The 26,642-nt window shown below is 38.5% G+C and overlaps 1 protein-coding gene across 5 annotated transcripts in view; it reads left to right on the top strand.

Moving 5' to 3' along the window:
• Positions 1–19,311, top strand: part of stim2b (stromal interaction molecule 2b) — a 156,484-nt gene extending 137,173 nt beyond the window's left edge. For 3 of the 5 annotated variants that reach the window (XM_072252919.1, XM_072252921.1, XM_072252922.1), the window contains 5 exons: positions 8,845–9,012; positions 9,309–9,409; positions 14,419–14,657; positions 17,296–17,491; positions 18,194–19,311. In XM_072252919.1, coding sequence (XP_072109020.1) covers positions 8,845–9,012; positions 9,309–9,409; positions 14,419–14,657; positions 17,296–17,491; positions 18,194–18,659 — 1,170 coding nt within the window. In that variant the 3' untranslated portion in view covers positions 18,660–19,311. Of the gene's footprint in view, positions 1–8,844; positions 9,013–9,279; positions 9,410–14,418; positions 14,658–17,295; positions 17,492–18,193 lie in introns of those variants that run through there. The other 2 variants (XM_072252920.1, XM_072252923.1) reach the window with 2 other exon arrangements.
• The last annotated feature ends 7,331 nt before the right edge of the window (positions 19,312–26,642 follow it).

Here is a 26,642-nt window from a genome sequence, read left to right as displayed (position 1 = left end):
AAGTCCCTTTGCATCTCAGACTCTTGGATTTTCTCCACATTTAGAAAATAGTCTGCACATTAATTCTTCTACCAAAGTGCATGGCCTGCATTTTCCAACTTTGTATTTCATTTGCCACTTTCTTGCCCCTTCTCCTAATTTGTCTTAAGTCCTCTTGCATCCTATCTGTTTCTTCAACGCTACCTGCCCCTCCACCAATCTTTGTACCATCTGCAACCAGTCATGTATTCCATCATCTAAATCATTGATACACAGCATAAGAACAAGTGGTCCCAACTCCGACCCCTGCAGAAAACCACTCGTCACTGGCAGCCAGGCAGAAAAGATTCTTTATTCCCACCCACTGCTTCTTACCAAACAGTTAATGCTCTAAGTATGCCAGTAACTTTCCTATAATGCCATGGGCTCTTAACTTGGTAAGCAGCCTCATGTGTGGCACCTTGTCAAAGGCCTTCTGAAAGTCCAAATATACAACATCCATTGCATCCCCTTTATCTATCCTATTTGTAATCTTCTCAAAGAATTCCAACAGGTTTGTCAGGCAAGATTTTCCCTTGAGGAAACAATGCTGACTTTGTCCTATCTTGGCCTGTGTGACCAAGTACTCCATCACCTCATTGTTAACAATTGACTCCCAACATTTCTCCAACCACTGAGGTCAAGTTAACTGGTCTATAATTTCCTTTCTGCTGCCTTCCTCCTTTCTCAAAGAGTGGAGTGACAGTAGGTTATTGATCTACTTTCAGTACTGGGTTGATGTTGTCGTTAAAATCACCACAGATCCTGTCTTCTTGGCTACTGGAACACCTGGCATTGCCCATGGGCTCCACTCAACCTTGGCAAGAATTCTTCAGCCTCCACGCGATCTAGCTCAGTGGCTACTTTATCAGGGATGGTATAAGGAACAAGACGAGCTTTGCAAAACTTGGGTCTGACATTTTTATTTAACACTATTATACCTTTGATATGTTTGAATTTTCCAATGCTGTCCTTGAACACTGCTGTGCATTATCCAGTAGCATTCTTCATTCGCTTTCAATTGACCCTATCACAGGGATGTAACGTGCAAATGGAGGATGGATCTCCAATCAAGTTGGAGTTGTCTCAGCCAATTGCGCCTCCACAATGCAGACCCTCCTGTTTTTTTACCACATACAAGCCCAATGTGGCTTATTGGTTGTTGTATATCATTATTACGAATGTCATTCCCACAGAGGTTATCTTTTCTCCAGTATATATTCCTAGTTGGATATATCTGTGGGCTTCAGTTCAGTATCTTTAAAATGCTGTTCAGACTCATTTTGTGGAATGATTGAAACAGCCAAACTAGTGTCTAATCACACTTTAATTAATTTGCTGTTCACTTCTGGTGCAAGCCATATTGCTTGTCCACTGTTAGTTTTCACATTGTAAGTCCCAGTCCTGTGTTACTCTTATCATTGTCAAATTTTTCAGCAACAGCATGCAGATTAGTGCTCTTTTTGAAACTGCAATTTGACTTGTTCTTTGTTCGTGTTCTACTTTGTTGTTTTTTCTGCAAGTTTTGTCTTTAAATCTGCTTTGATCTGGTGTATGTGAGCCCCTGCCACAATGGTAACACCATTTATTTGGCCAGGCTAGTTTTTATTTATACATTGCAATTTTGTTTACGCTCACTTTAATTCCTGACTACAACTCAATTGTGTCTTTGACTGCTGTTTCCATTAATAAGCTATTTCAACTGTCCTTTAAAATGTAAGTTGTGCTTCCATTAGGAGCTATTTTTGAATGCTTCCTTGTAAGATTCCAAAAACTCAACAAACTCTTAAGTGCATTATTAAGCCCATTATTGAATTGACAATGCTCAGACAACATCTGCAATTCAACTATATATGCTGAAGTGGACTCCTCTTCCTTGTGACTCTGCTTATGAAACCTAAAGCACTTTGCAATCGACAGTGGTTTTGGTTTTAAATGTTCCTGCATTATTTTCACAATATCTGCAAAGCTTGCTTCAGCTGGTCCGGTTGGAGGAGTCAAACTCCTTTGCAAACTGAATGCCTTTGAATGGAACGCACTCAGCAAAATTGGCACTCATTTCTCATTGCTATTTTCTTTAAAATGCTGCTCAATCTATTCAGTATACAAAATCTAGTTATATTTCATGTAAGCAAATGGCCAGACATTTCTGTTCTTTTTCAATGATTACTACCGCCCGATTCTCACTGTTTTTGTACCTGCGAATTCTTTAATTTTCTCCCTCTTTTTTTACTTGATCAAAAATATGTTCTGCTCTGAAGAAAAAAGACATGATGTGGTTTTTTTTTTAGAAACATAGAAAACCTACAGCACAATACAGGCCCTTTGGCCCACTAAGCTGTGCTGAACATGTCCTTACCTGAGAAATTACCTTGGGTTACCCATAGCCCTCTACTTTTCTGAGCTCCATACTCAACCGTCACGCTGTATTTTTTAAAAGCTCGAACATTTCACTTCAGCAGGTAGGTAGTTATCTTAGGTTCATTTTAAAAGTACGTCGTTTTCACTGTTATGTTTTGTAACTTCAAAATGTTAAAATAATTAAAAGAAAGACGAGGAGTCCAAAATGTGAGTCTGACTTCGTTTTTATTTTAAGCAAATGCACTTATTACGTGGTAGCGACATGACATATGCAGTTCACTTAGTTTTACATATAATCTATAAGGAATTATTTAAACAAGAATGGTTAATCATACAATATATTTGAAATATTGCTCAAATGCTACTGAAATATTACAAACTCAACAATAGATACCTGTTCTCTACCTCTTTGTAACTGTGGAATAAAATAAGTGTATTCCAAACAAGCAGGCAGCCTTCTCCACCAGATTACTGCTCAGGCAGAGAAAGGGAAAGTTACTTCCTGAACATGAAATTTTCTTTGCCACATGACTGGCAACATCTTGTTTTCCAACTGCCTGTGGATTGATTCAGTTACAAGAAGTTTTCTGTTAAAACTCCCAAGCAGAACAGAACATTTAATGTTAAAATCTGGACATGATTTGTTGCCTGGGGTCACTTCTATTGAAGAAGTTGATCCACAAATCAAGTCTCCAGGCAGATAAAGAGAAACCAGGAGTGTTGTCATACACAAGTAGTAAAATAAGATTCTCCAAAATGTTCCATGTGACTCAATGGGATTGTTTGCATTCCTTTTAAATTTGTTATTTCCATTGGATTATTCCATTTCCAGTCACAAAAGATACAATTCAAAATAAAGTAATCTGAAATAAATGAAATTTTCAGAGTCTTTTGGCAGTGTTCTGTGCTTGGAAAACGTTGGAATTCATCGTGGGACAACATCCAAAATGTATATTTTGTATGGTAATTTTTTGCTTTTACATGGAATTGACTCTGCAGAATTCCATTGTTCACATTGTTGATTGAAACCAATAGTTGCATTGCACAGGAGCAACACACGCAAAATGCTGGAGGAACTCAGCAGGGCAGGCAGCATGATGGAGATTAAGGAGCCAACATTTTGGTCTGAGACCCTTCATCAGGACTGCTGAAGGGCAGCACAGATTCCCAGTCTGCTGTATCTCACTTTCAACCAATCTGAAGAACTTCTCTCAAAGTCCACTGATTTACGTCATAAGAGATTTCATTTTTACATGCAGGTTCCGTCTGTTCAATCCAATTAAAATTCTTATATTGTGTTTAGAATTTAAACTGCCCGTCAGGAAGTGTTATTAAGAGCAGTTGGCCATTCAGCCTTCTGTTCCACCAGTGACAGGTCTTGTTTTACCTCCAACAGCAAGACCCAGTAGATTCTTGGAATCTAAAATAAAACCTAACTCTGCTGGAAATACTCAGCAGGTCGGGTACTTAACCTGCAAAGAGGAAAATGGTTAGCTTTCCAGCCAACTTCCCTATCGCTTGCAAAAAAAATCTTGCACAAATGGCCAAGCACCACAGCGATGAGTTTCAAATTTCTGCTACAATTAATGTGTTTTATGATTTTGCTCCCAGGTGTCATAACATCATATTCTTTTGAAATTAAAGGAGGTGAGAACAAAGTTGAAAAAACTAAAGTGAAGAAGAAAATTAATAGGAGAGCACTCAAAAATGGTGGCATTATTTTTAAATTGTTTTGCATGCAATTTAATATGCATCAGTTAACCACATAGTCAAAGCTAATAGATAGGCACTGTAAAAATAATTGTAAACTTTGTAGTTCTGTTTAAATTTTTGATGAAGTAACGATATAGTGTTTTTTTAGTACTTTATTACAGCTGTCTTTATTACAGCTTGCTAAGGATTAAAATGTGAACATAGCATATAGTTTGTGACAGTAGGAAGATTATATAAAGCAAAGTGTATAATAACTGTATTTTTATGAAAGTGAGTTCTAAAGTAATCCTCAGCATACTAACTTGGATAAATATGCACATATTCTACATGATTTTAATCTAGTAAATTAACACATTCCACTAGACAAGATTTTAAACTAAAATTTGTGTACCATTTACCTGCCTGGAATTTAATGTTGGTGCTAAGATTGTTGACTTGCTCTTTCTTATCTCTCTCTAACAAACGTTAGCATTATCAGCTTCTAGGACTTGACATACAAGTCTTAGGTTCTTTGGCTCCAGCTTCTACTTCGCCCCAACTGCTGTCACCTCAGCACAAGTAGTCATGTTACAGTCTCTGGGATGTTCATCCCCAAACTTTTGTTTTCTGTTTCTCTCATTAAGCCATTTCAAATCCCAGCTTGATCTGTTCCATTATGCTCTATTGTTTGATGGTCATTTCTTTTAGCTCGTCTTTCTGTTCAATGGCTGGGAATAAATTTCATCATTACAGACTGGTAATGCTAAGTGGCTTAAGATAAGAATCCATGTGAAATGCATTTTATATGAAGCAGAAATCTAAAATGCTAATTAGAAAGTACAATTATAAATTATATTTTATAATTTATAATTATATTATAATCATATAGTGTGGGCTGTATTAACCAGCAGAGTAACCAGTTTAATCAATAGTAGAAAATATGAATAATGTATACCTAGCTGAATTTTTGTCTCACTACTACGTTTCTTTGAATTGATGCTTTGAGGGTATGTTTTGCTGGTGATAACAGCATCAATTATTTCTTTGTCTTGTCAGTTTTCATTGTTGTGTATTCAATTTTGAAGTGCCCTATATCGAAGTGTATTTTGCTTTAATAAAACATTTGCTTTGACACACTTGTTACTCTGATAAGCCCAGGAGCTTGCAGTTTGTCAAAAAGTAACCTAAAGCTTTTAAAGGATGTAGTCCTTCCAATAATACTATAAGACCATAAGACACGGGAGCAGAATTCAGCCCGTTGAGTCTGCTCCACCATTCACTCATGGTTGATTTATTATACCTCTTAACACCATTCTCCTGCCATTCGCACCCCCCCCCAATAACTTGGACACCCTTACTAATCAAGAACCTATCAATCTCCACTTTAAATACACCCAACGGCTTGGCCTCCACAGCCATCTGTGACAATGAATTCCACAGATTCACCACCCTCTAGCTAAGGAAATTACTCCTTATCTCTCTTCTAAAGGAATGTCATTCTATTCCGAGGCCGTGCCCTCTGGTCCTAGACTCCCCTACTGTGGGAAACATCCACTCTATCGAGGCCTTTCAACATTCAATAGGTTTCAATAAGATCACCCTCATTCTTCTGAACACTGGTGAATACAGGCTCAGAGTTATCAAATGCTCTTCATACGACAAGCCTTTCAAATCTGGAATGATTTTTGTGAACCTCCTTTGAACCCTCTCCTGTGCCAGCACATCCTTTCTAAGACAAGGGGCCTAAAACTGCTCGCAATACTGAGTGAGGCCTCACCAGGACTTTGTAAAGCCTCAGCATTATATCCTTGCTTTTATAGTTGCATTTGCCTTCCTCACCACCGGCTCAACCTATAAGTTAACCTTTAGGGAATCCTGCACAAGGACTCCTAAATCTCTTTTCACCTCTGATTTCTGAATTTACTCCCTATTAAGAAAATAGTGTTCACATTAATATCTATGTATTCATGTAAATAGAGGAGAATATGATAGTGGAGCTGGTTATAGTGAATATTGGGTGATTTCACTGAATCTTTGCTTGTAGTGAGGAACAATGCTAAAATGAGCTAGAACTATGGATCCAGAAATCCTGTCATGAGGTGCAATGATTATGCCATGATTACGAATTACCTGTGAATTCTATCCAAAAAGTGACTTGCAGAAATTTACCATCTATCTAATTGTGTTCACCTGCTCATTGCTAAATCTAAACAATCCCACTTTGTGGACTTGTTCCTTTCACTGTTTTGAATAATTGTTCATTTTTTATGTAAAATAGCATAAAGCAGGCTGTGCTTCAGTCATTTCCTATGGAGGGATGGTGAACCGATGGCGCACGCAGAAGTTTTTGTTAGCATGCAGGGCTGCCCCTCGGTTCTTTAAACACCATCCATAATTTAAAAAACAATGTTTATTTTACTATCAAATGAACCAACAAATGTTACAAGCTGAGAGCAGTGAGATGTTTTCACGCCAGCTTGTCACCAACTAGACTGTTGCAAGAGCATGTGACATTGGATGATACATTTTAAAATCCTCGCTGACCTGGCATACCTATCATTAGTTGGATGGTTAATAGCTGGGCCAACTGGCTTTGGCTTTGTTCTGCTTATATTTTTACTTCTTTTGTTTATGAGTGAACACTGGATATTCAGTGATACTCACCGGAATTTAGAGGATAGCCGGGGGATCTCATTGAATCCTACTGAATGTTGAAAGGGCTGGATAGAGTGGATGTGGAGAGAATGTTTCCTTTGGTGGGGGTTTCCAGAACCAGAGGGTACAGCCTCAAAACTGAGGGGTGTCCTTTTAGAACAGAAGTGAGAAAGAATTTTTTTAGTAAGAAAGTAGTGAACCTGTGGCGTGCTCTGCCATAGACTGCAGTGGAGGCCAAGTCTGTAGTTACACTTAAGGCAGAGGTTGATCATTTCCTGATCAGTCAAGGTATCAAAGGATCTAGCGAGAAGCCAGGTGCATGTGGTTGAGTGGGATCCAGGATCAGCCATGATGGAATGGCGGAGCAGTCTCTACAGGCTGAATAGCCTAATTCTGCTCCTGTCTTATGGTCTGGACTTATACCTGCAAATAATGTATATGGTTTAGAGTCGCCATGAATATTTATTTTTTTGGGCAATGTTTGTTAGCTTTCTGGCTTTTAAAAGATTTGTTGTGTGTTTGAATGAAATTTGTCTGTTTCTGATAAACAAAAATTTTCTTTTGAAGAATTCTATTGTGTGAACTTGTAGATTGATGGTTTTTTGCAAATTTTTCCTCATGTTTGAATGACTTGAACAATAAGTTACAGGGATCTGGCAAAACACTTGATGTTATGTTTGATAATATAACATCCTTTAAATCAAACTGGAATTATTTAAATATGATCCCAAAAATGGCACTTTTAAGTATTTCGCAGCCCTAAAAAAATGCATGACAGCTATTGAAATTCCCTGAAAGACAGACACATTCAGTGCCTTCCAGTGCAATCTTTGAGCGTCGTTCAATGACTGAACAATTTTCTTTAAGGTTCACTAAGTTCAGGCCGTTTGAAGAAAGTGCAAAATTCATAAAGTATGCGAGCAGAATAACATTAAACAAACTGAATTTGGAAATAATTTTGAAATGTTATTAATTGATTTTAAAAACAGTTCAATTTGGAGGCAAAAATCTGTTGATTTAAGAGATGAGTTAGTGACTGCATCAAAATATCAAAATCCAGATAGTGAGATATAAAATTCCTGAATTCCATTCCTGAAATTTTTAACTGAGCAATCTTGGTTGGCCCGTGTTGAAACTAGTGCTTCGTGCTGAGCTCTCAAAACAACTAAATACAAGCTTTATATAAAATATCTGCCATTGTTAGTGCAGCAACAAAATTCTCACTGAGAGTAAGGTGTGTTTATTTTCCTGTCCTTAATCTTTATGAATATGCAAAGTTTATAATTTCACATTCACATTTCATATGTTATATACGAGGTGCAATAACAATACTATTTATAAATGATATCTTCAATTGTACTTTAAAGATTAATATTAATTTTTGAACTGGTTTTCTAAAATGCTTCACTTATTTCAACATGTGTTTGTTGCACTTTTATTAATAGTAAAATATTAATACATATAAATTAACAACAAAACATCCTTTCTCTTTAAAAAAATTCATAATTGATTTAACTAATACATTAATCAATTGAGTAATTTCTCTGCTCAACATTACCATGGCAGAGGTGAGAATTTTTTTAGAAGATTATCACCAGTTTGGCACACACTTTCAAAAACGTTGCCACCCCTGTTATGGCAATATATCTATGCTGTTGTGCAGCTCTGCAAAAATAGATTCCTTTAATACTTTCCTCATTCTATCTGGCTGTTTAAAATTAATGACCTCTGAATCATGAATTCCCATCAAAGAAAGTATTCTTTCTCTAAGTGCTATGTTTAAAAGTATTATTAAGTTCTAAATCCTCAAAAAATTTCTGAGTCACTTCTGTCAACATTGCTCAGATTTCTATTCACAACTGTATCTCCTGCCAAACAAAAACTAAGAGAAAGTGTTTACTTTTCACCTCAATAAATCTCATGGCTCTACTCCTTCCATGTCAGACTCTTTAAGCAGTTTTAATGTACTGTGACTTTCACATTTGTGTTGGTTGTCAAGGTTAATGAATAGCTGCTGAAAGGGAATGGGAACAAAGCAATAAAGTTTATAGTGGTCACTGGCTCAATTACCATTTGTGCTACCCATGAATGTGACTACCTTTAATGTATGATTTGTAGGTTCGTATGGCCCTGAAGAATGCAGAGAAGGAGCTGGAAAATCGCAGTGACTTGACAATGCCAGAACCCCTCCAGAAGTGGTTGCAGCTTACTCATGAAGTGGAGGTTCAGTATTACAACATTAAGAAACAGAGTGCCGAGCTACAACTCAATGGTGTAAAGGAGGAGGTATATTTAAACCTATGTTGAACTTAACTGTTTTCTTAAAGCAGACAATGCAAAATATAATTGAAAAGAGACAAGAAAACATTGTAAAGCCAGCTCAGTAAAAATAACCTTTATTTTGATGAAAGAGGAAGGTAGACTAAAGGCCTATTTTTCATAACAAGATATAACATTTTTCAAGAAAAACCTGTGCAGTTAATGCATTATTATTGTTCTTAGAACATCTGCTTCTAACAGCAAAAGTAAATTAAATCTACCTTGCCTTATCAGAACCACTAACGTTTTCCTGCTGCTTTTAGGCAGAGAGGATCAAGAAGAAACGCAGCACTGTCTTTGGAACATTCCACGTAGCCCACAGTTCCTCCCTGGATGAGGTTGATCACAAAATCCTGGCAGCAAAGTAAGTTTTTTTTTTGTTTGCTCACCTGTTCCAAGCGCACAGCCTTATGTCGGTGATGCAATCGGTCATGCTGGTAGGCTCCTGAATGATGAAGTTTGTGGATTTGTTGAGTATGGCACAATATTGTATTTTTCTGCAATGATGCAAGAATGGTGATTAAAAAGATCTGAATGTCCTCAATGTAAGTATTGTTGGGCGTATGGAACAAGATTAAAATGTCCAATTATTCATAAACACTAGTTGCAGAACAACCAAGAATCCAAGATGTGTTTCCTTTGGTAATGGGTCTGGTAGAGTTCAACTGATCCCATTGTATCTTGAAGGTTCACTTTATCAAGCTCACAGATGAGTTTTACTTTCTCCTAGAAATGATCCTGAGGATAAGGATCAAAATCAGCATTAATTGACAGTTTATGTATATATAAAAGAGTTATTTAACTGGGGGAATGCAGATTGATGTGGAAGGGCAAGTGGCTTTGAAAGTATACTAAAATATATAAATACACAGCAGGTTTTTTTAATAGAATGTAGATTTTATGATAAATTGAGTATAAGATTGGGACTAACAGCAAAAGGCATAAAATGTGTCAAATTGTATTGTTAAATCTATGTAAATATTAAATGTGTTCTGATTTCTATGTTTTAGGGATGATGTTGAACCAATTGAAAATGCCTAGTACATTTTCACTGGTTTATTACCTTTTCTGAAGAAATACAAGCAAGAAAAGTTGCACAATGTTTGAACAAAAAAATGAAGGGGGAATTTAATGGTATTTCAGATTAAGGATGGACATAAATGTGGATATAGGTAAAGTCCGGAACAGGGTAAATAAGTAAAGTTGGAGGACTTAAATATACAATTTATTGGAAAAGACTTGGGATAAGAGGAACAATGTGCATCAGTAGGATACGCGATCAGAGGAAGGAGTTGAAACAAAGCCACAGTTGATTTTTGACATCACTTCCTCAACCAGATCCAAGTATGTGAGAGATCAAACTGATCTGATTTCACTTATTGGCATGAAGCTGCAAGGTTTAGGTTGGCAAGATTTTATCTTTGCTTCCTTTGGAGTCTGCTGTAGGTAGCTGAAATTGAAATTTAGACCTTACTGTCAGAAGCAAAACAGTATTTGAGATTCTCCATTTAGAAGGCATGCATGCTGCAAGCTAAAAGGAGTCACAGTAAGCTTGTATATTTTTTTTAGTCAAAGTTCTTGTTGTCCAAGAGAAATTGATGTCCTGAGATATCTTTTATTCTGGTTCTCTCTGCTGAATGGCAATTGTTTACTTCATCCTCACTTAAAAATACGTACTGATGGTGGCCACTGGCATTGATGTCACTCCCAACAATGACTTGTGTTTATCATCTTTGGTGCATTCAAATAAGGCTTAAGAATTAAAATCTTCTTGATCTTGTGTCTTGAAGGATTGCTACCTGCTTTGGTATGTGCATCCAATTTCTGCCTCTTGGGTTCTATTGATTCCCATGCCATTATTAAATAATATATTAAATATAGACAATCTCCACATTGTCCTTTATGGAATTCACAAACCACTACTCAGAAAATTGAGATGTGTGGGGAAGTAAAGAGAAAAATACAATTTTTTTTTTACAGCTTGCATTTCTTGATGGGTCTGTGGATATTGTGGCTTCATGTTTGGAAAATTGTGATTATGGACCATTTTTCTAGGAAAGCAATCTACTTCCATGTGAAAATGGAGTTGTCAGTAGTTTGCAAAATGCTGTAAAACTGTATTAAGGTGTGTTTTAGGCATTGCCTAGCTTTGCATTTTTCTTTAGATGAAGCAGCTTTTCACTGTGCCTTCGTTTCCTGCAGGACAGAGCTGAGCTGTTCATTGTGCTCTGCTAATAATGGTTTGACCCTTCACAAAATATATTTTACTGCACTGTACAGTCACGCTGTCAACTATCAGCTGTAGGCCTTGTACCTAAGCTAGAATTGGCAATCATCTTTCACTTTTTCTCAAAGGCTGTAGCACACCTGCATTGGCCTTTTATTTATGTTGATAAAACAGAACAAAAGTAAGTATTTTAAAATCAAATTAGGAGGCCAAGGTATTAAGAGAGATTTTAAATTGTTCATTTAAAAAATGACAAAGTGAATCAAGATATTAGGGAAGGAAGTTTTTGAAACTGTCTCCAAAACTATGGGTTTTATTTGTAGGTGGCTTCTTCATTTGGAACTTCACAAGTTGACATAACGTTAACGTTGAAAACAGACATGAGTGACTTGCAGGCTAATAGTTGTGGAAAACCATCAGTATCATCCCTTCGTAGACCTCATGAGATAGGGAGAATAGAGTGTTGGTGAATTAACAAAATTAGATCATTTCAGATCCAGTTGTGTCCTCTATTGCAACACACATCAAAGTTGCTGGTGAACGCAGCAGGCCAGGCAGCATCTCTAGGAAGAGGTACAGTCGACGTTTCAGGCCGAGACCCTTCGTCAGGACTAACTCCTGCTGCGTTCACCAGCAACTTTGATGTGTGTTGCTTGAATTTCCAGCATCTGCAGAATTCCTCGTGTTTGTGTCTCCTCTCTTGAATCTCTTTGCTGCTCTGATATTGCAACATGATTTTTGTTGTTGTGTGTTCTGCAAAGTTAGTTTCCTACCATTGTGACTCACTAATAATTTGATTCTTTTTTTTCAAATATTTACTCAGTAATTGCTTTCATGCAGAGAACAGTGTTAGTGGTGTATTGTAGTATTTCTTTCCTGGAAAAACTATTTGAGAAAGAATAAAGTTGATTCACTACTTTTGATCTATTGTTATGAACAAATTCAGTGAATTAAATCAGAAGATGTGTTAAATACTCTGCAGGTCAGCCTGTGAGAAGAGAAACAGAGCTAATATTTCAACCCAATTTACAGCCAATTCAATTTATTTCATGAGATATCAGAAATAGCTGAGAGCATTTGATATATCAAAGACTCCGGAACAGACAAATCCCAGCTGTTATTCTGAAAACTTGTACTCCAGGGCTAGCTGCTTCTTTAGATAAGTATAGAAGCAGCTCTGGCATTGACAGTGTGGCACATTGCCAAGGTATGTGGCTGTACACAATCCAGTCCATCTGACTACTGCCCAGTCAGTTGACTCAGTCTTCGGCACAATGATGGGAACATCTTTAACAATGCTATCAAACAGCACCTGCTCTCTGGTTAACTCTAACCATGCAGAGTTTTGGTTTCATCTAGTCAGCTTGATTCCAGACATCATTATATCTCCAAAGACAGGAGGAGAAAATTCATGCCATTGAAGCATTGGGAAGAGTATGGTATTAAGGGTTATATTGGAGGCAGTAGCGTTCAATGGGAAAACAGTCAAATGGTTGCACAAAAGGAGGATGGACGGCAATATTGGAAATCAGTCATTCCTAGCCCAAGGACATCACTGCAAGATGGCGGATGGAGCACTGCTTTTTCTGGATAATACAGAGGAATATTATATTGGTGGTAGTGGAATGTGTACTAAACGTGGTAAAAATCTTAGAAGCTATTGATGGTGGGATATTGATTAGTGGGTATTGTAGTTGATTGTCAAGCAGAGGTATTTGTTTGAGGCAATGATTGGCTGATTGTACAAATGTTACTGCTTCATGTGTACCAGCTTATGCCAGGATGTCGTGCAGTGGTTACCTGGAACTGCTTTACCACTGTGAATAGAACACTGTGAATGTAACACCTTCCCACAGTTGAGCATGTGATGTGGATGGCTCATTAATACTGCAGCTTAAGATGATTGAATCTCAGATACTCTCTTAGTTAACTTTTGCTATAAAGTCCTGAGGCTGAAACATTGACCTGTGGCAACTCAATAATCATCCTTTGTTCTCGGTTCTGTTCCTACGGAAATTTTTTCCTTCCCCCTGGTTTCCATAGACTTCAGCTTTACTAAGATTCTTTGATATTAAAGTCAATCAAACATCCCTATTTGCACTCACACTATCTCTGGAATTCAGATCTTCATCCATGGTAGGACCAAGATGAAATGGCAGAATTTGAACTGGACAACTGAAATTGTAGTTATCATTGCTAGAAATGGCAGGGACTTCTAGCACTTCATAAATGATTGAGAATTAGAGGCTGATGGGGTGCATTTCGGCCAGTTTAGATTTGTGAAAAGGACATGCCAGAGTAACTTTTCACTTTTTGGGGAGATTTCATTGTTGTACCTAAGTGGGAGTTAATTGGCTAGTGGTGCAGTTAGTTTACAAAGTTGTTGAGATTTGTATCCTTTGCTACATGAATTGATAAATACTGTAAACATGGAGTTAGATTAAAAACTAAAGCTTTTTGCTTGAAAAGGAGCCAATAATGGACCATTCACTTGACAGAGTAACAATTCAGTAACGTCCATGCCACTGCCATTACGACACTGATAGAAGATGGTGGGACATTGACTGAAACACCTGTTTCTATGAGCATAACCATCATGGGCTTGATCGGTTTGTGGTTCTGGGGGCAAATTTCCAGATGTTAGTGTTAATTAGGACTAACAAAGACAGGTCTGCTTGTGTGTCTGGTTGGTCGTATTGTTTTATTCCACATTGTTCATTATAGTAGTAGTTTGGTACATGAAGTAGTTTGCCATGCAACTTCCAAGTTAATGTCATTGCTGGGGTTCTACAGTCACACAAACACCAGCTATCATTTGGTGGATTTCTTCTCTGAGGAATGCTACAGAACCCTTTTTCTTTTACAGTGGTTATTAATACAGGTAGCTGTTTTCTTCAGCTGGGATATTCAACCTGGAAGTTAGGAAAAATGTAAATTCAGTTACTTTAATATAGACATCTGGATTTTTTTCTTCTTCAGCAGTAGTTGTGGGGTCAGACTTTATTCCAAAGGTCATTGGTACTCAGTGGATTAAAATCATTGGAAACCATGCAGTTTGAAAGAAAAAGAAGGCAGTTTCAAGAGAGTATTAAAAGTTGTTCAAATCAGGCAACTTACAATTCTTGCTTCTTTTCCAACTATTTCAGGCAAGCTTTATCTGAGGTGACAGTAGCACTGCGTGAGCGACTACATCGCTGGCAACAGATAGAAAAGATTTGTGGCTTTCCCATCATGCATAATGTTGGAATATCAAGCCTCACCTCTGTGTTATACTCTGATCACAGCTGGGTGGTCATGCCACGCACCTCTGTCCCACCATTCCCAATAGCTGGTGGGGTGGATGATCTGGATGAAGACACACCGCCTATTATTCCACAATTTCACCGTAAGTTCCAAATCTCATTTCCCGACGGCGGGGGCGGGGGTGGGGGAGCATCTGAGACTGCAATCCTCCCATTATTAGAGCTTTGCATTCAGCCAAGGAACAGGAAGGAGCTAGCCAGATGCTATAGGTTTCCAATCTACTTCCCAAGGTATTTGAGGCAGTTGAATACCTGACATTTTACATTTCAGGACATGCAGAGCAGAAGACGCTGACATTTGAAGCACAATGCTAGATGAAAGCTTTTTGGTTAAACTCAAAAGTTCCTGGCTGGAATATTGTGTCCCAAATTTCATTATTAGCTTGGACAAAAGGCCTGACTACTAATTATACAAATGCCTGCCCAATGAGTTCATACTAACTATTGACCATTCACTCACACTAATTCTACAATAATCCCAGTTTTTTTATTCTCCCTGCCTTCAAATATTCTACCCACAGCAGGGGCAATTTACACTGGCCAACTAACACACCTTCGGGATGTGGGAAGATCCGGAAGTGTAGCAGTTAGCATGACACTATTACAGCTTGGGGTATTAGAGTTCCGAGTTCAGTCCCGGCATCATCTGTAAGGAGTCTCTCCGTTCTCCCCACAGATGTGTGGGTTTTCTCTGGGTCCTCCGGTTTCTCCCCACAGTCCAAGGACCTACCAGTTGGTAGGTTGACTGGACACTCTCAATTGTCCCGTGATTAAGCTAGGGTTAAATTAGGAGTTGCTTAGTGGTGCAGCTCGAAGGGCTGGGAGGATCTATTCTGCATTACAAAAAATAAAATAAAATAAATCTCTAAATTAAAAAAGTAAACTAGAGCTCTCAGTGAAAACCAATGCAGTCAGAGGGAGAAGGTATAAATTCCACACGTTAGAATTCAGTCCGTGTCACTGGCTCTACCAGCTATGCCAATGTTACATCATCCCTGTGTGTCAGCATAGTGATTAGAGATGCTGTCTTTCCATAGGATGTGGCAGGCATATTTCTTTAACCCATCGGACTGAAGGATCCTCATTACAGAGAGAAATTTGTCTTTGTTCAGTAGCTTAATTTCAATGGATCTAAATGTTGAGATGTGAGCAGAAATGACAGCTGCCACTGCTATTTAGTACCTGTAACCAAAGACCATTTTCTCTTCTGCAGTATCTCAGGTAGATTCAAGATTCAAAGTGCATTTATTATCAAAGAAGGTGTAAATAATACATCCTTGAGATTTGTTTACTTACGGGCAGTCGCAAAGCAAGGAACCTGGAAGAAACCAATTTAAAAAAGACCAACCCCCAGTGCCCACAGAGAGAAAAAAACAAATCATGCGTACAATAGAAGCGAGCAACACCAACAGCATTCCGAACCAAATTGAGTCCTATGATCCAAATCTCCAGCGTAGGCCCAAAGCCTGGATATTCGGTCCATCATATTAGTTTGTAATTTGTACTACAAACTCTGTTATTTGTTCACCCAAAGCTGGTTAGAGCTGTGGCTCCATCAACCTCTCCCAGTACCCGTAACTTACGACATCCACCTTGTGAACTTTTGGTGTTCAGCCACTTGAAAACAACTTTGTCCTGTACTGTAGAAGCCCTGCTAGTGCACGTGTCACTCTGCCCAGTCCCTGCATTACACTGGACAATTGGCCTCTGTGAACCCATGATCCCATGTCAGTCAGACCTGGTATAGGGTCAGAATCCACATTCCTTTAAACAGAGTCTTTTTAAATTCCTTTAAACAGAGTAAATTCAGTTACTACTTATTTAATTTTATTCATTAATTTTAATGTTTCTGATTATTTTGATAGCTTCCTCATGTGTCAGAGACATTTAAACTTAAAGCACTTTGAAATTTGGTGGTTGAGTTCCTGCCCATACCTTTGCCTTCAATGGAAAGCTGTTAGTGTATTTTAGGGCAGGACAAAGTAGTACAACAGTTGAGACCTATTTGCGGCTAAAGCCTTACTAAATTTCACCATTTGACTCTTGGGGGTGGGCTGAATCTAGTCCTCCATAAGATCAGAGAATAAGTGGAATTAAGTTAATTTAGCCCTCCAGCCTTGTATATCACTCATTTAAATTAATCTCTATCCTAAAATCCATTAACCTGCCTTAGCTTTCTTAACTGTGTTGTCCCTACTCAACAAAACTTTGCTGATCAGTCTTGAAGGATTCAAAGTAATTGCAGCATTTTTGGAGTGAGAATTCCAGATTACTATGTCCTTGTATGCCAAGAAAGTGCTTTCTATTTCACTTAGTCAGTAGGCTCTAATTTTAAGATACAAAATGAAAACACTTTGGATCCTGAAAATCTGAAATAAAATTGAAATTCTTGTATATCATGCAACACCTATTATGGGTATGGTATTGAAGATTATTCATCAAAATTGATAGTTCTGACCTTTGATGCTAAGATTATGTCTGCTAGCAGTTGAATCCCCCACCATTATAATATTTTTCCATATCTATATGCTGAGTAAGTTGTTTAACAGTTTGCATGAAATTGATACGTCCCCAGGCAAATCAGCTGCAGTCATGGGAATGCGAGTTTATACAATCTATTTTAGCCTTGCAAGTTCTAGTGAATATTTGTGAATTGTATTTTAGATCATGTATTGAAATCCCTGCTTTCCTATTCTTTGATTTTGTGTATGTGCTTTGCAGCAGTAGGTCAAGGGAAACTCAATTACAACTTGGTAAAAAACAGTAACCAAGGTCGCTATCGACGGCCCATTATGGTTCAGTCTGGCGTTTCATCTTCCTCCAGTCCTGACATCTTGGCAATGAATAGCAACGTCAACCTTTACCGTAGTGAAGAAGAAGAAGAAGATGCCATATTCTTCACAGCTGACAAGAAGTGGTAAACAAATTATTGTGTGCTATTGAATGAACTTAACCAAATTAAATAACATTTATTCTACGGAGGATTGTTCAATATTTTCACAGCTATGAGAGAAATTTGGACTTGATACTAACAGACTTCATAATGATTATTTGTCCTAAACTGTGAAAATGTGGACAATCCATGCTTGCTATCACAATTAAAATGGTGGAACTGTTCACCCGAATTGGAGCAAAATTCGGATTTTGCCCCAATTCTTAGCTTTGCCTGTCAGTCTTGTTGTGCACAAGCCCCTAACCATTGGCTGATAAGAATTACTCCAAAAATGAGGTGTAATGGAAAGAGCTGAGTGGAAATTACTCTGCTGATTACTACCTCACCACTTCCAATTGTTTATTTTGTTAAGCAACATTGTATGGGTGAACTGGGAACATTGACATTTCAATTAAGAAATGTCTGTAAACATAGGTAAACACCATTTAGCTTTATTAACACTCCAGGAGTGATGAGTACCATTTTCTATGTTTTTAAAGAACCAGTCCAAGTTTAGTGTATCTTCGCTTGTACATCTGAGGAACAGTCCCTTTCCTTAAATAGACTAAATAAAAACAAGTTGCTGTTTACTTAGCGCAGACGTTTGGAAAATCAGCCCAACTTTTGCCTACCTACTGTTAATAAAAAAAGTGTTAACTTGCATATTTGTTGCCTTTTGTTACACAGGGAGATGCAGGAGACCGCTTCAGACTGTGACTCCTCTTTTGGATCATTGAATGGAAAGAAACTGTTTAACTTGTCAAACTGTGAGGCTGCCAGTAGTCATTCGTTCAGCATGTCGAAGAACTCCTTAGATGACCTTTTGACTGCTGATTCACCAGTGGCACATGAGCAGTTAACTGTAACACCAGATTCGCTGGGCTCAGCAGACACCAGAAGTCTGATTCTGAGCCCTTTGAAGGCCACCAGGCCCCTTCAGAATGGTCTTGAGAAATCGTGCAGCATGGGACACCTATCAATAGCACAAGATCGACGCATCTTGGAGTTTGACACCCAGAGTGAAAACAGGGCACTGAAGGATTTGAAAAGTGCATCTAAAGCGCAAACAGCATCCCAAGATCTCCACAGTACCGACAGAGTAAAAAAATCCTCCAAGTTAAAAAAGATCTTCAAGAAAATATCATCAAAGTGATTAGAGCGAAAGGGTGATGATGGTGAATCTCAAGTCACCGTAACATCTGTTTACAAAAGCTGCATTTAGATGTTACATGGAGTCCTACGCTCTTTGGCCAAATTACAGATGTAGAACTGAATCTTGCACTATTACCTTCCTGATCAGGAAGATGTCTCTAATTATAGAAACAGTGTATAAAGTTTGTAGAGACATTATTGCAGAAGAATCTATGTTTTTACTGTTACAACTAGAGCTTTAGTAGGATTTTTAAGGATTCCAATTTTTAGTGATTTAAAAACAAAAGCATTTCTACAAGAAAGAAAGTGATGCCTTTTTCTTGCAAGTCACATTTCTTAAATGTTTTACAAAGCTGCTGTACAGATGATTAAATATGCCTGGCAACCTCAGAGCTTTTGCTCATGACTTGTCTTTGAACTCTGAAGAACATGGACTTTGCGGAAGATTTCCATGAGCCTGTAAAGATCAGCATTAGGGGTTTTCCCTCGATCTCACCTGGCAGTGGTAACAGTGGACTTGGCAAAATACTGATCTTTTAATTCAAGATTTATTATTGCAGACCAACTGTGGAAACAAATTCATCTGAATTTAATTAGGGTGGTTGGGTTATTGGGAATTTCTTGAATGTATTAAAAAAATAAATTGAAGCATTATGATACTGAACTGAGTACTGTAGTTTTACTTATTTATTAATTCACTTGAGTTTTGTTAAATTATGTAAAATTCTGCACCACCAGGGTCAGTCTGGAAAAATGAATGCATGTTCTGGTTTTACAGAGGCTTTCTTGTGTTTCTAAAACAGATTTTACAATTTTGGGATCTCCTAAAGCAGTGGTCCCCAACCACTGTGCCGCAAAGCATGTGCTACCGGGCCGCGAGGAAACGATATGATTTGGCGATATGAGTTGGCTGCACCTTTCCTCATTCCTTGTAACGCCCACTGTTGAATTTGAACGCACGCGAGGTCATTACGCACGCGTCATTCATGTTAACGCGGGAAGAAGATCAACTCCTCGAGCTTGCAAATGACGGCGGGCTGAAAAATATGTTTGACATAACATTTCTGCTGGCATTCCGGATCAAAGTCAAGGCTAAATATCCTGAGACAGCCACGAAAGCACTGAAAACGTTGCTTCCATTTCCAACATATCTCTGCGAAGCGTGGTTTTCTGCAATGAATGCAACGAAAACTAAATTGTGGAATAGACTGGACATAAGGAACCCCCTTCGAGTATCGCCCCTTGATGGGACCATCTTGTTGTAGGGAAACAAGCCCAGGGCTCCCACTGATTCAGCGATATTGGTGTGTTGCAATGATTTTATATGTTCATACGAGGAAAATATGCGTTGTGTGTTTAATATCCAAACGTTACTTAAACTGTTATGATGCTATTGACTTATAAATGACTTTTAATTGATATCACCATTTTCATGCAAGGAAAATATGTGCTGTGTGTTTAATATTAAATTCGTTAGATAAACCCTTTTAGAAATGAAATTGTATTAGCCACTTATAAGTGACTTATAGTTGACTTATCACCTATATTCCGGTCGTGTTTAACAACCCCTCCCCAGAGTTGCCAACTGTCCCATATTAGTTGGGACATCCCGTATATTGAGCTAAATTGGTTTGTCCCATACGGGACCGCCCTTGTCCCATATTTCCCCTGTTAAGGTAGAGAGTTCCTATGAAACCTTTCATGCTGAAATGGCGTAAAGCGAAGAAGCAACTGCCATTCAGTTATATGGGAAAAATTTTTGAGCGCTCCCAGACCCAAAAAATAACCTATCAAATCATACCAAATAACACATAAAACCTAAAATAACACTAACATATAGTAAAAGCTGGAATGATATGATAAATACACAACCTATATGAAGTAGAAATAATGTATGTACAGTGTAGTTTCACTGAACAGAATCGCCAAAAACAATTTGTAGAAAAAAATCGTCATGTACACACATGTGCACACAGGTACCCGCGCAAGGCTTCATGGTCATGGTAGTCTTTCTCGGGGTAAACACAACGTCTTTGACTGTTACTCTTGTCCATTGGCAACCCTCCCCCCTCCCCCTGGTCGGCCGGTCCGCAAGAATATTGTCAATAATGAACCGGTCCGCGGTGCAAAAAAGGTTGGGGACCCCTGTCCGAAAGTATTTACAGCCATAAACTTACCTTCTAAGGTAAAGCTACTTTTGTAATGCAGATAATTTGCACACCACAAGATCTCAAAAGTAGCAATGATCAGGTAATCTTATTTAGTGATGGTTAATATGTACAGTTTTCATATTCACACCTCCCTTGAAAGTGTTGTAACATAGAATCACTAGAATGTTTACTGGGATGAGGGGATTGTTGAGATAAGGTTGAATAAATGGCTTATCCTGACTAAGTTAAAAGAGTGTGCATTGATCTACAGGAGATGTACAGGATTATAAGACGGATTAACAGTTGTCTGTTTTGTTGGACTGGAGGCTCTTGGTCCAGGACAAGGGGAACAGCACTTTGAGATTGAGATAAGGGCAGATTTGTTAAAACACAGAGTTATAAAGATTCAGGATCCTGCACCTCAAAGAAATGGACACTCAGTGGATAGTATTCAAGCATTTATCACTCACTAGATGAATTTTGAGTGAATCAAGGGACGTGACTGAGTTGCAAGAAAATGGAACAACCTTGGTTTTATTAAATTTGCAGAGCAGTTCAGGGGCAGCACATCCGCTCCATCCACTAAAAGTGGAATTTCCCAGTTGTCCATTTTAATTCCTAACCCACCCCGCCTCCCCCCCCCATTCCTATTCCGGCATGTCGGTCCAAGGCCTCTTCTGCTATGATGAGGCCACTCTCAGGGTGGAGGAGCAACACCTCATACTCCATCTAGGTAGCCTCAGACCTGATGGCATGAACATTGATTTCTCCTTCTGGTAATTTTTTTTTACTGGAGCCACTCCTTCTTTCCTTTCTCCCATGGCCCACACTACTGTCCTATCAGATGCCTTCTCCAGCCCTTTACTTTTCCAACACACCTGGCTTCACATACAATCTATAAAAGTTGCTGCTAAACACAGCAGGCCAGGCAGCATCTCTAGGAAGAGGTACAGTCGACGTTTCAGACCGAGACCCTTCGTCACGACTAACTAAAAGAAGAGCTAGTAAGAGATTTGAAAGTGGGAGGGGGAGGGGGGATCCAAAATGATAGGATTAGACAGGAGGGGGAGGGATGGAGCCAAGAGCTGGACAGTTGATTGGCAAAAGGGGATACGAGAAGATCATATCCCATGAAAGTGAGTCCATTAATCGTAGGAACAGTTCAGTGTTGAGTGAAGTGATCCTGTCTGGTTTAAGACCTGATGGTTGAGGAGTAATAACTGTTCTTGAACCTGGTGGAGGCAGCAGCGAGAATATGGACTGAGTGGTGGGGGTCCTCGGTGATTGATGTTGCTTTCCTGTGACTGCTCCTTGTAGATGTGTTGAATGATGGGGAGGGCTTTGCCCATGATGGATTGGGCTGTATCCACTACTTTTTGCAGATTTTTCCATTCAAGGGCACCGGTGACTCTATACCAGCCACGATGCAACACTGTGGTGTACTCTCCACAACACATCTATAGAAGTTTATCAAAGTTTTGGAAAACATACCAAACCTTTGCAAACTTCTAAGAAAGTGCCTCCATGCCTTCTTTGTAATGTCACCTACGTATCCAGGGCAGATCCTCTGAAATTATAATACTGAGGAATTCAAAGTTGCTGACCCTCTCTACTTCTGATCCTCTGATGAAGACTGGTTCATGACCTCTGGTTTCCTCCTCCTGTAGTCAATATTCAGCTCCTTGGTTTAGCTGACAGAGTGAGAGCTTATTGTGGCACCATTCAGCCAGATTTTCAATCTCCCTCCTATATGCTGATTTGTCACCACTTACGATTTGGCCAACAACAGTGGTGCCATAATCAAACTTAAATATGGCTTTGGAGCTGTGCTGAGCCAGTCATAAGTGTCGAGCGAGGGAAGCGGGGGCTAAGCACACAGCCTTGTGATTGTGGAGGAGATATTGTTGCCAAACTGAACTGATGGTGTCTGAAAGTGAGGAAATTGAGGATGCATTTGCACAATGAGGCATTGAGTCCTAGGTCCTGGAGATTATTGATTAGTTTTGAAGCTATAATAGTATTGAATGTCAAGCTGCAATCAATGAAGAACATCCTGATGTATACATCTTCACTGTTCAGATGTCCTAGGGTTGAGCGAAGAGCCCGTGAAATGGCGTGTGCTGTATATCTGTTGTGACATAGACAAATTGGAGAGGATCCAAATCACTTCTCAGGCAGGAGTTGAAATATTTCATGGCCAACGTATCAAAGCACTTAATCACAGTGGATATAAGTGCTACTGGACGATAGTCATTGAGGCAGGTTACCACGTTCTTCTTGGGCACTGTGTAATTGAAGCCTTCTTGAAGTGTGTGGGTACCTCAGACTGCCGAAGTGAGAAGTTATAGATATCAGGGAACACTCCAGCCAGTTGATCAGCGCAGGTCTTTAGTACTGGGCCAGATGCTTTCCAAGGGTTCACCCTCCTGAAGGATGCTTGCAGCTTGCCCTCAGAGACTGAAATCACAGGGTTGCTTGATATTCTATGTGTTGTTCGCTGGCTTTTTGCTGTTTGCACAATTTGTACTTTTTCATGCATTGAGTGTCTGATGCTTTCTTGAACGGATTCCAGGGTGTTTCTTTGTTTTGTGGCTGCCTGTGGGAAGACGAATCTCAGAGCTGTGTTCTGTGTACATACTTTGATAATAAATGTACTTTGAATCTTTGAAAAAGAAGCCAAATGATATGCTTGCCTTAATCAGTCAGGGAATTCATATAAGATGCAAGAAGTCATGTTGCAGCTGTGTAAAAACATTTCTTAGGTCACATGTGGAGTATTGTGTGCAGTTATAGTCACATCTTAAAGGAAGGATATGGAGAAAGAAGAGAAGAGGTTCATACGGATGCTGCTAAAATTAGACAATATTAGCTATGAGGAGAGGTTGGGTAAACTTGGATTGTCTTCACTGGAGTGTCAGAGGCTGAGGCAAGATCAAATAGAAATTTGTAAATTTGTAAAAGTATGAAAGGTATAGCTAGGATAGACGGTTAAAGTTCTTTTCCCAGGGTAGAAGTGCCAACTACTAGAGGGCACAGGTTTAAGGTGAGAGTGGGGAAAAGTTTAAAAGAAAAGTGTGGGCCAGGTTTTATTTGTTACACAAATGTGGTAGATCTTGGAAAGCACTGCCAGGGGCAGTGGTAGAAGCGAACGGGGCAGTGGCTTTCAGGGACATTTAAACAGGCACCTGAACATGCAGAGAATGAAGGAATGTGGATCAAGTGTAGGCAGAAGGGTTTTAGTTTAATTAACATCTTGTCAGTACAGCCATCATGGGCTGTCGGACCTGTTCCTGTGCTGTACTGTTCTTTGTTCTAAGATCCAGAGATATGAATTTATTCCTACTATCATAGCTGAAGAACTTAAATTCAAGCAATTACATTAATGTGGTGTTAAAGTGAGACTCACTAGTAGTAATTACAAAACCAACAGATTCTTAGAAAAAAATCATTTGCTTCACTTATGTTTTTCAGGGAAAGGAATCTGGCATTCATGCAAAATCTGGCCTAGGTGCGACACCTGACCCATCAATTGGCTGACTTGTAATAGCCTCCTCAGTTTAGCATCAGAAAGGGATGGATAATTAATGCTGGCATTTCCTGCTATATCTGAATCCCTGAGAAAAAAAAACTAATAAAAAAATTCTGTCTGCAGGGGCTTGTTAAATGCATGTTGACAACCATTTTCCTGTATGACGTCACAGAATCACACTTTATTTCCTGTGATATAGTTCGGCGCATTCTGAATTTGTGGAACTTCTAACTTCATACATACCATATTCATGCTGAGTGGGTGAATGAAATTGATCTTCACAGCCAGTCACAGTGGATATACCAACAGATTTATCAATACATCAGGGCTCAGTGGCACAAGTAATCGAGCTGCCACTTCAGAGGTACAATCCTGACCTCCATTACTGTCTATGTGGAGTGTATTTTCCACCTGATAAAACGTGGGTTTCACCTCAGTGCTCAGATTTCCCAAGGATGGTAGAATGTGGCAGGAGCTGAATTAGTGTGGGGAGAGTAGAGAGCTTAGGATCGGTGTTCTTAGGTCAATGTGATCTCAGTAGGCCAAAGGGTCTGTTTCAGTGCTTTTTTTATTCTGCGATATATTCTAAGCATCACATTAAGGATCTCCTCCTTAGTTATTTTAATCTTCCCAAAAATTGTCAAATTCAACTTGAAGATCCAAACAATGACACCATTCGAAAGCAGTTTTTGGGTGCCATAGTTTACAACTCAATCTTGTGGTCCTCTGCTACCAGACTACAAATAGTGTTCATTCCTCATTTTATTAGATTTTTAATCCTTCATTCTTCCTGTTTCAAAGAAATCCTGCTGTTATGAGCAGGAACAATACATTGCAGTTACCTTATACATTATGTTTTTAAACTTGGCAAGTGTTAATAAAAATGCTCTTCTGTGTCAGGCAGTTGTTTGTTCAGCTGTAATATTTAATAATGTTAACTAAATAATTATAAATAATTCAAACAAAATTCTACATCTCAGGCAAATAATGAAATCTTACTAACAACTCAATAAGTTACTGCAGTGTAACAAGGGCAATCATTCTCACACATAGACAACGGGCACTAAATGTACGTATGCTCTTGATTTATGATGTTGATATTGCATCTACATGGAATGTCTTGCATAAAATCCCAAAAAATAACAGGGCCCTGAAACATTTCTCCCTCTGCTGTTTTTCACGATGCAGACTATAACCTTGTTGCAATATGCTATGCATATTTTTTTCTGGTGTTTGAAATGATCAAATCATACAGTAATCTGCATCTCTTGGATTTATCCTCAAATGATTCCAGATCTGTTAAGCATGACCCAATTTTCATAACCACAAGCTGACTTCATTTTCTGCTTTCTAACTTTTAAATTGATCCCTTTACTGTAGAGTTCAGCAATTAGCTATGGTGCTTAGAAGGATAATTGTATGTGGTTTTGAATTGTTAGGATTACATTAGTTATTTGCCATATTTCTAGTATCTAAAAACTTTTGCCAAAGTTCCATTACAATACTTCTCCATCCTGACTTTTTGTGCAAGGAAGAACATTTTACTTTGTTGGATATCCGATAAGGCCCCTGGACTTTTTGGTTGGTGTAAATTAATGATGGAATACATTCCTTTAGACTTTTTGACATGTATGGTACACACCAAGACAAATAGTTTTCATAAAAGATGGCAACCTTTTCTGCGGTATATAGATGTAAACCTGTCTGCTATACTACTAAGGACTTTTGTATAGGATGTTGTGGTGATGTCTGTATTTTGGTGGAAGTGTTCTGATACCTGATATCTGTGAGGGGAAGAAATGTAAATATAAGTGTATCTGGAAATTGGAAGTTTTGTTATACTGAGCAAAAAAAATTTAAGAAAACGTAATGCTGAGAAATGTTATCTAATAAATGTGTGATGTTTTGTGAATCTATAGGCACTTTAGTTTCTTATTGCCTATTTTACTTTTTAAAAAGTCTAATTGAATTTAAGATAAGGTGTTAAAGAACAAGCAGAATCTCCACATTTTATACAACATAGAAGATAATGATGTGATAGGACCATCAATAGGTGTAAGTATCAGGAGTTACTTACACCTAAAATGCATCTTCCAATTCAGGAGTTTGGGTATGAATGCTGGCAGATTATATGGCAAATGGCTTCAATCTCATTTTTAAAAGGTTTGTTGTCCCTGAGTATTAAATCTAAGCAAGTTTTGTAAAATCTTCATTCAAATGCTCAGATTTTGTCCTTATAATCATCAAGCTATCCTTTACAGTTTTTCTGTTTTATAGAGCTGAGATTATATACAATTGGGATGTT

The sequence above is a fragment of the Mobula birostris genome, chromosome 3 (genome assembly GCF_030028105.1).
Source record: "Mobula birostris isolate sMobBir1 chromosome 3, sMobBir1.hap1, whole genome shotgun sequence".
NCBI classification, from domain to species: Eukaryota; Metazoa; Chordata; class Chondrichthyes; order Myliobatiformes; family Myliobatidae; genus Mobula; species Mobula birostris.
This window is presented reverse-complemented; position numbering and strand designations above follow the sequence as displayed.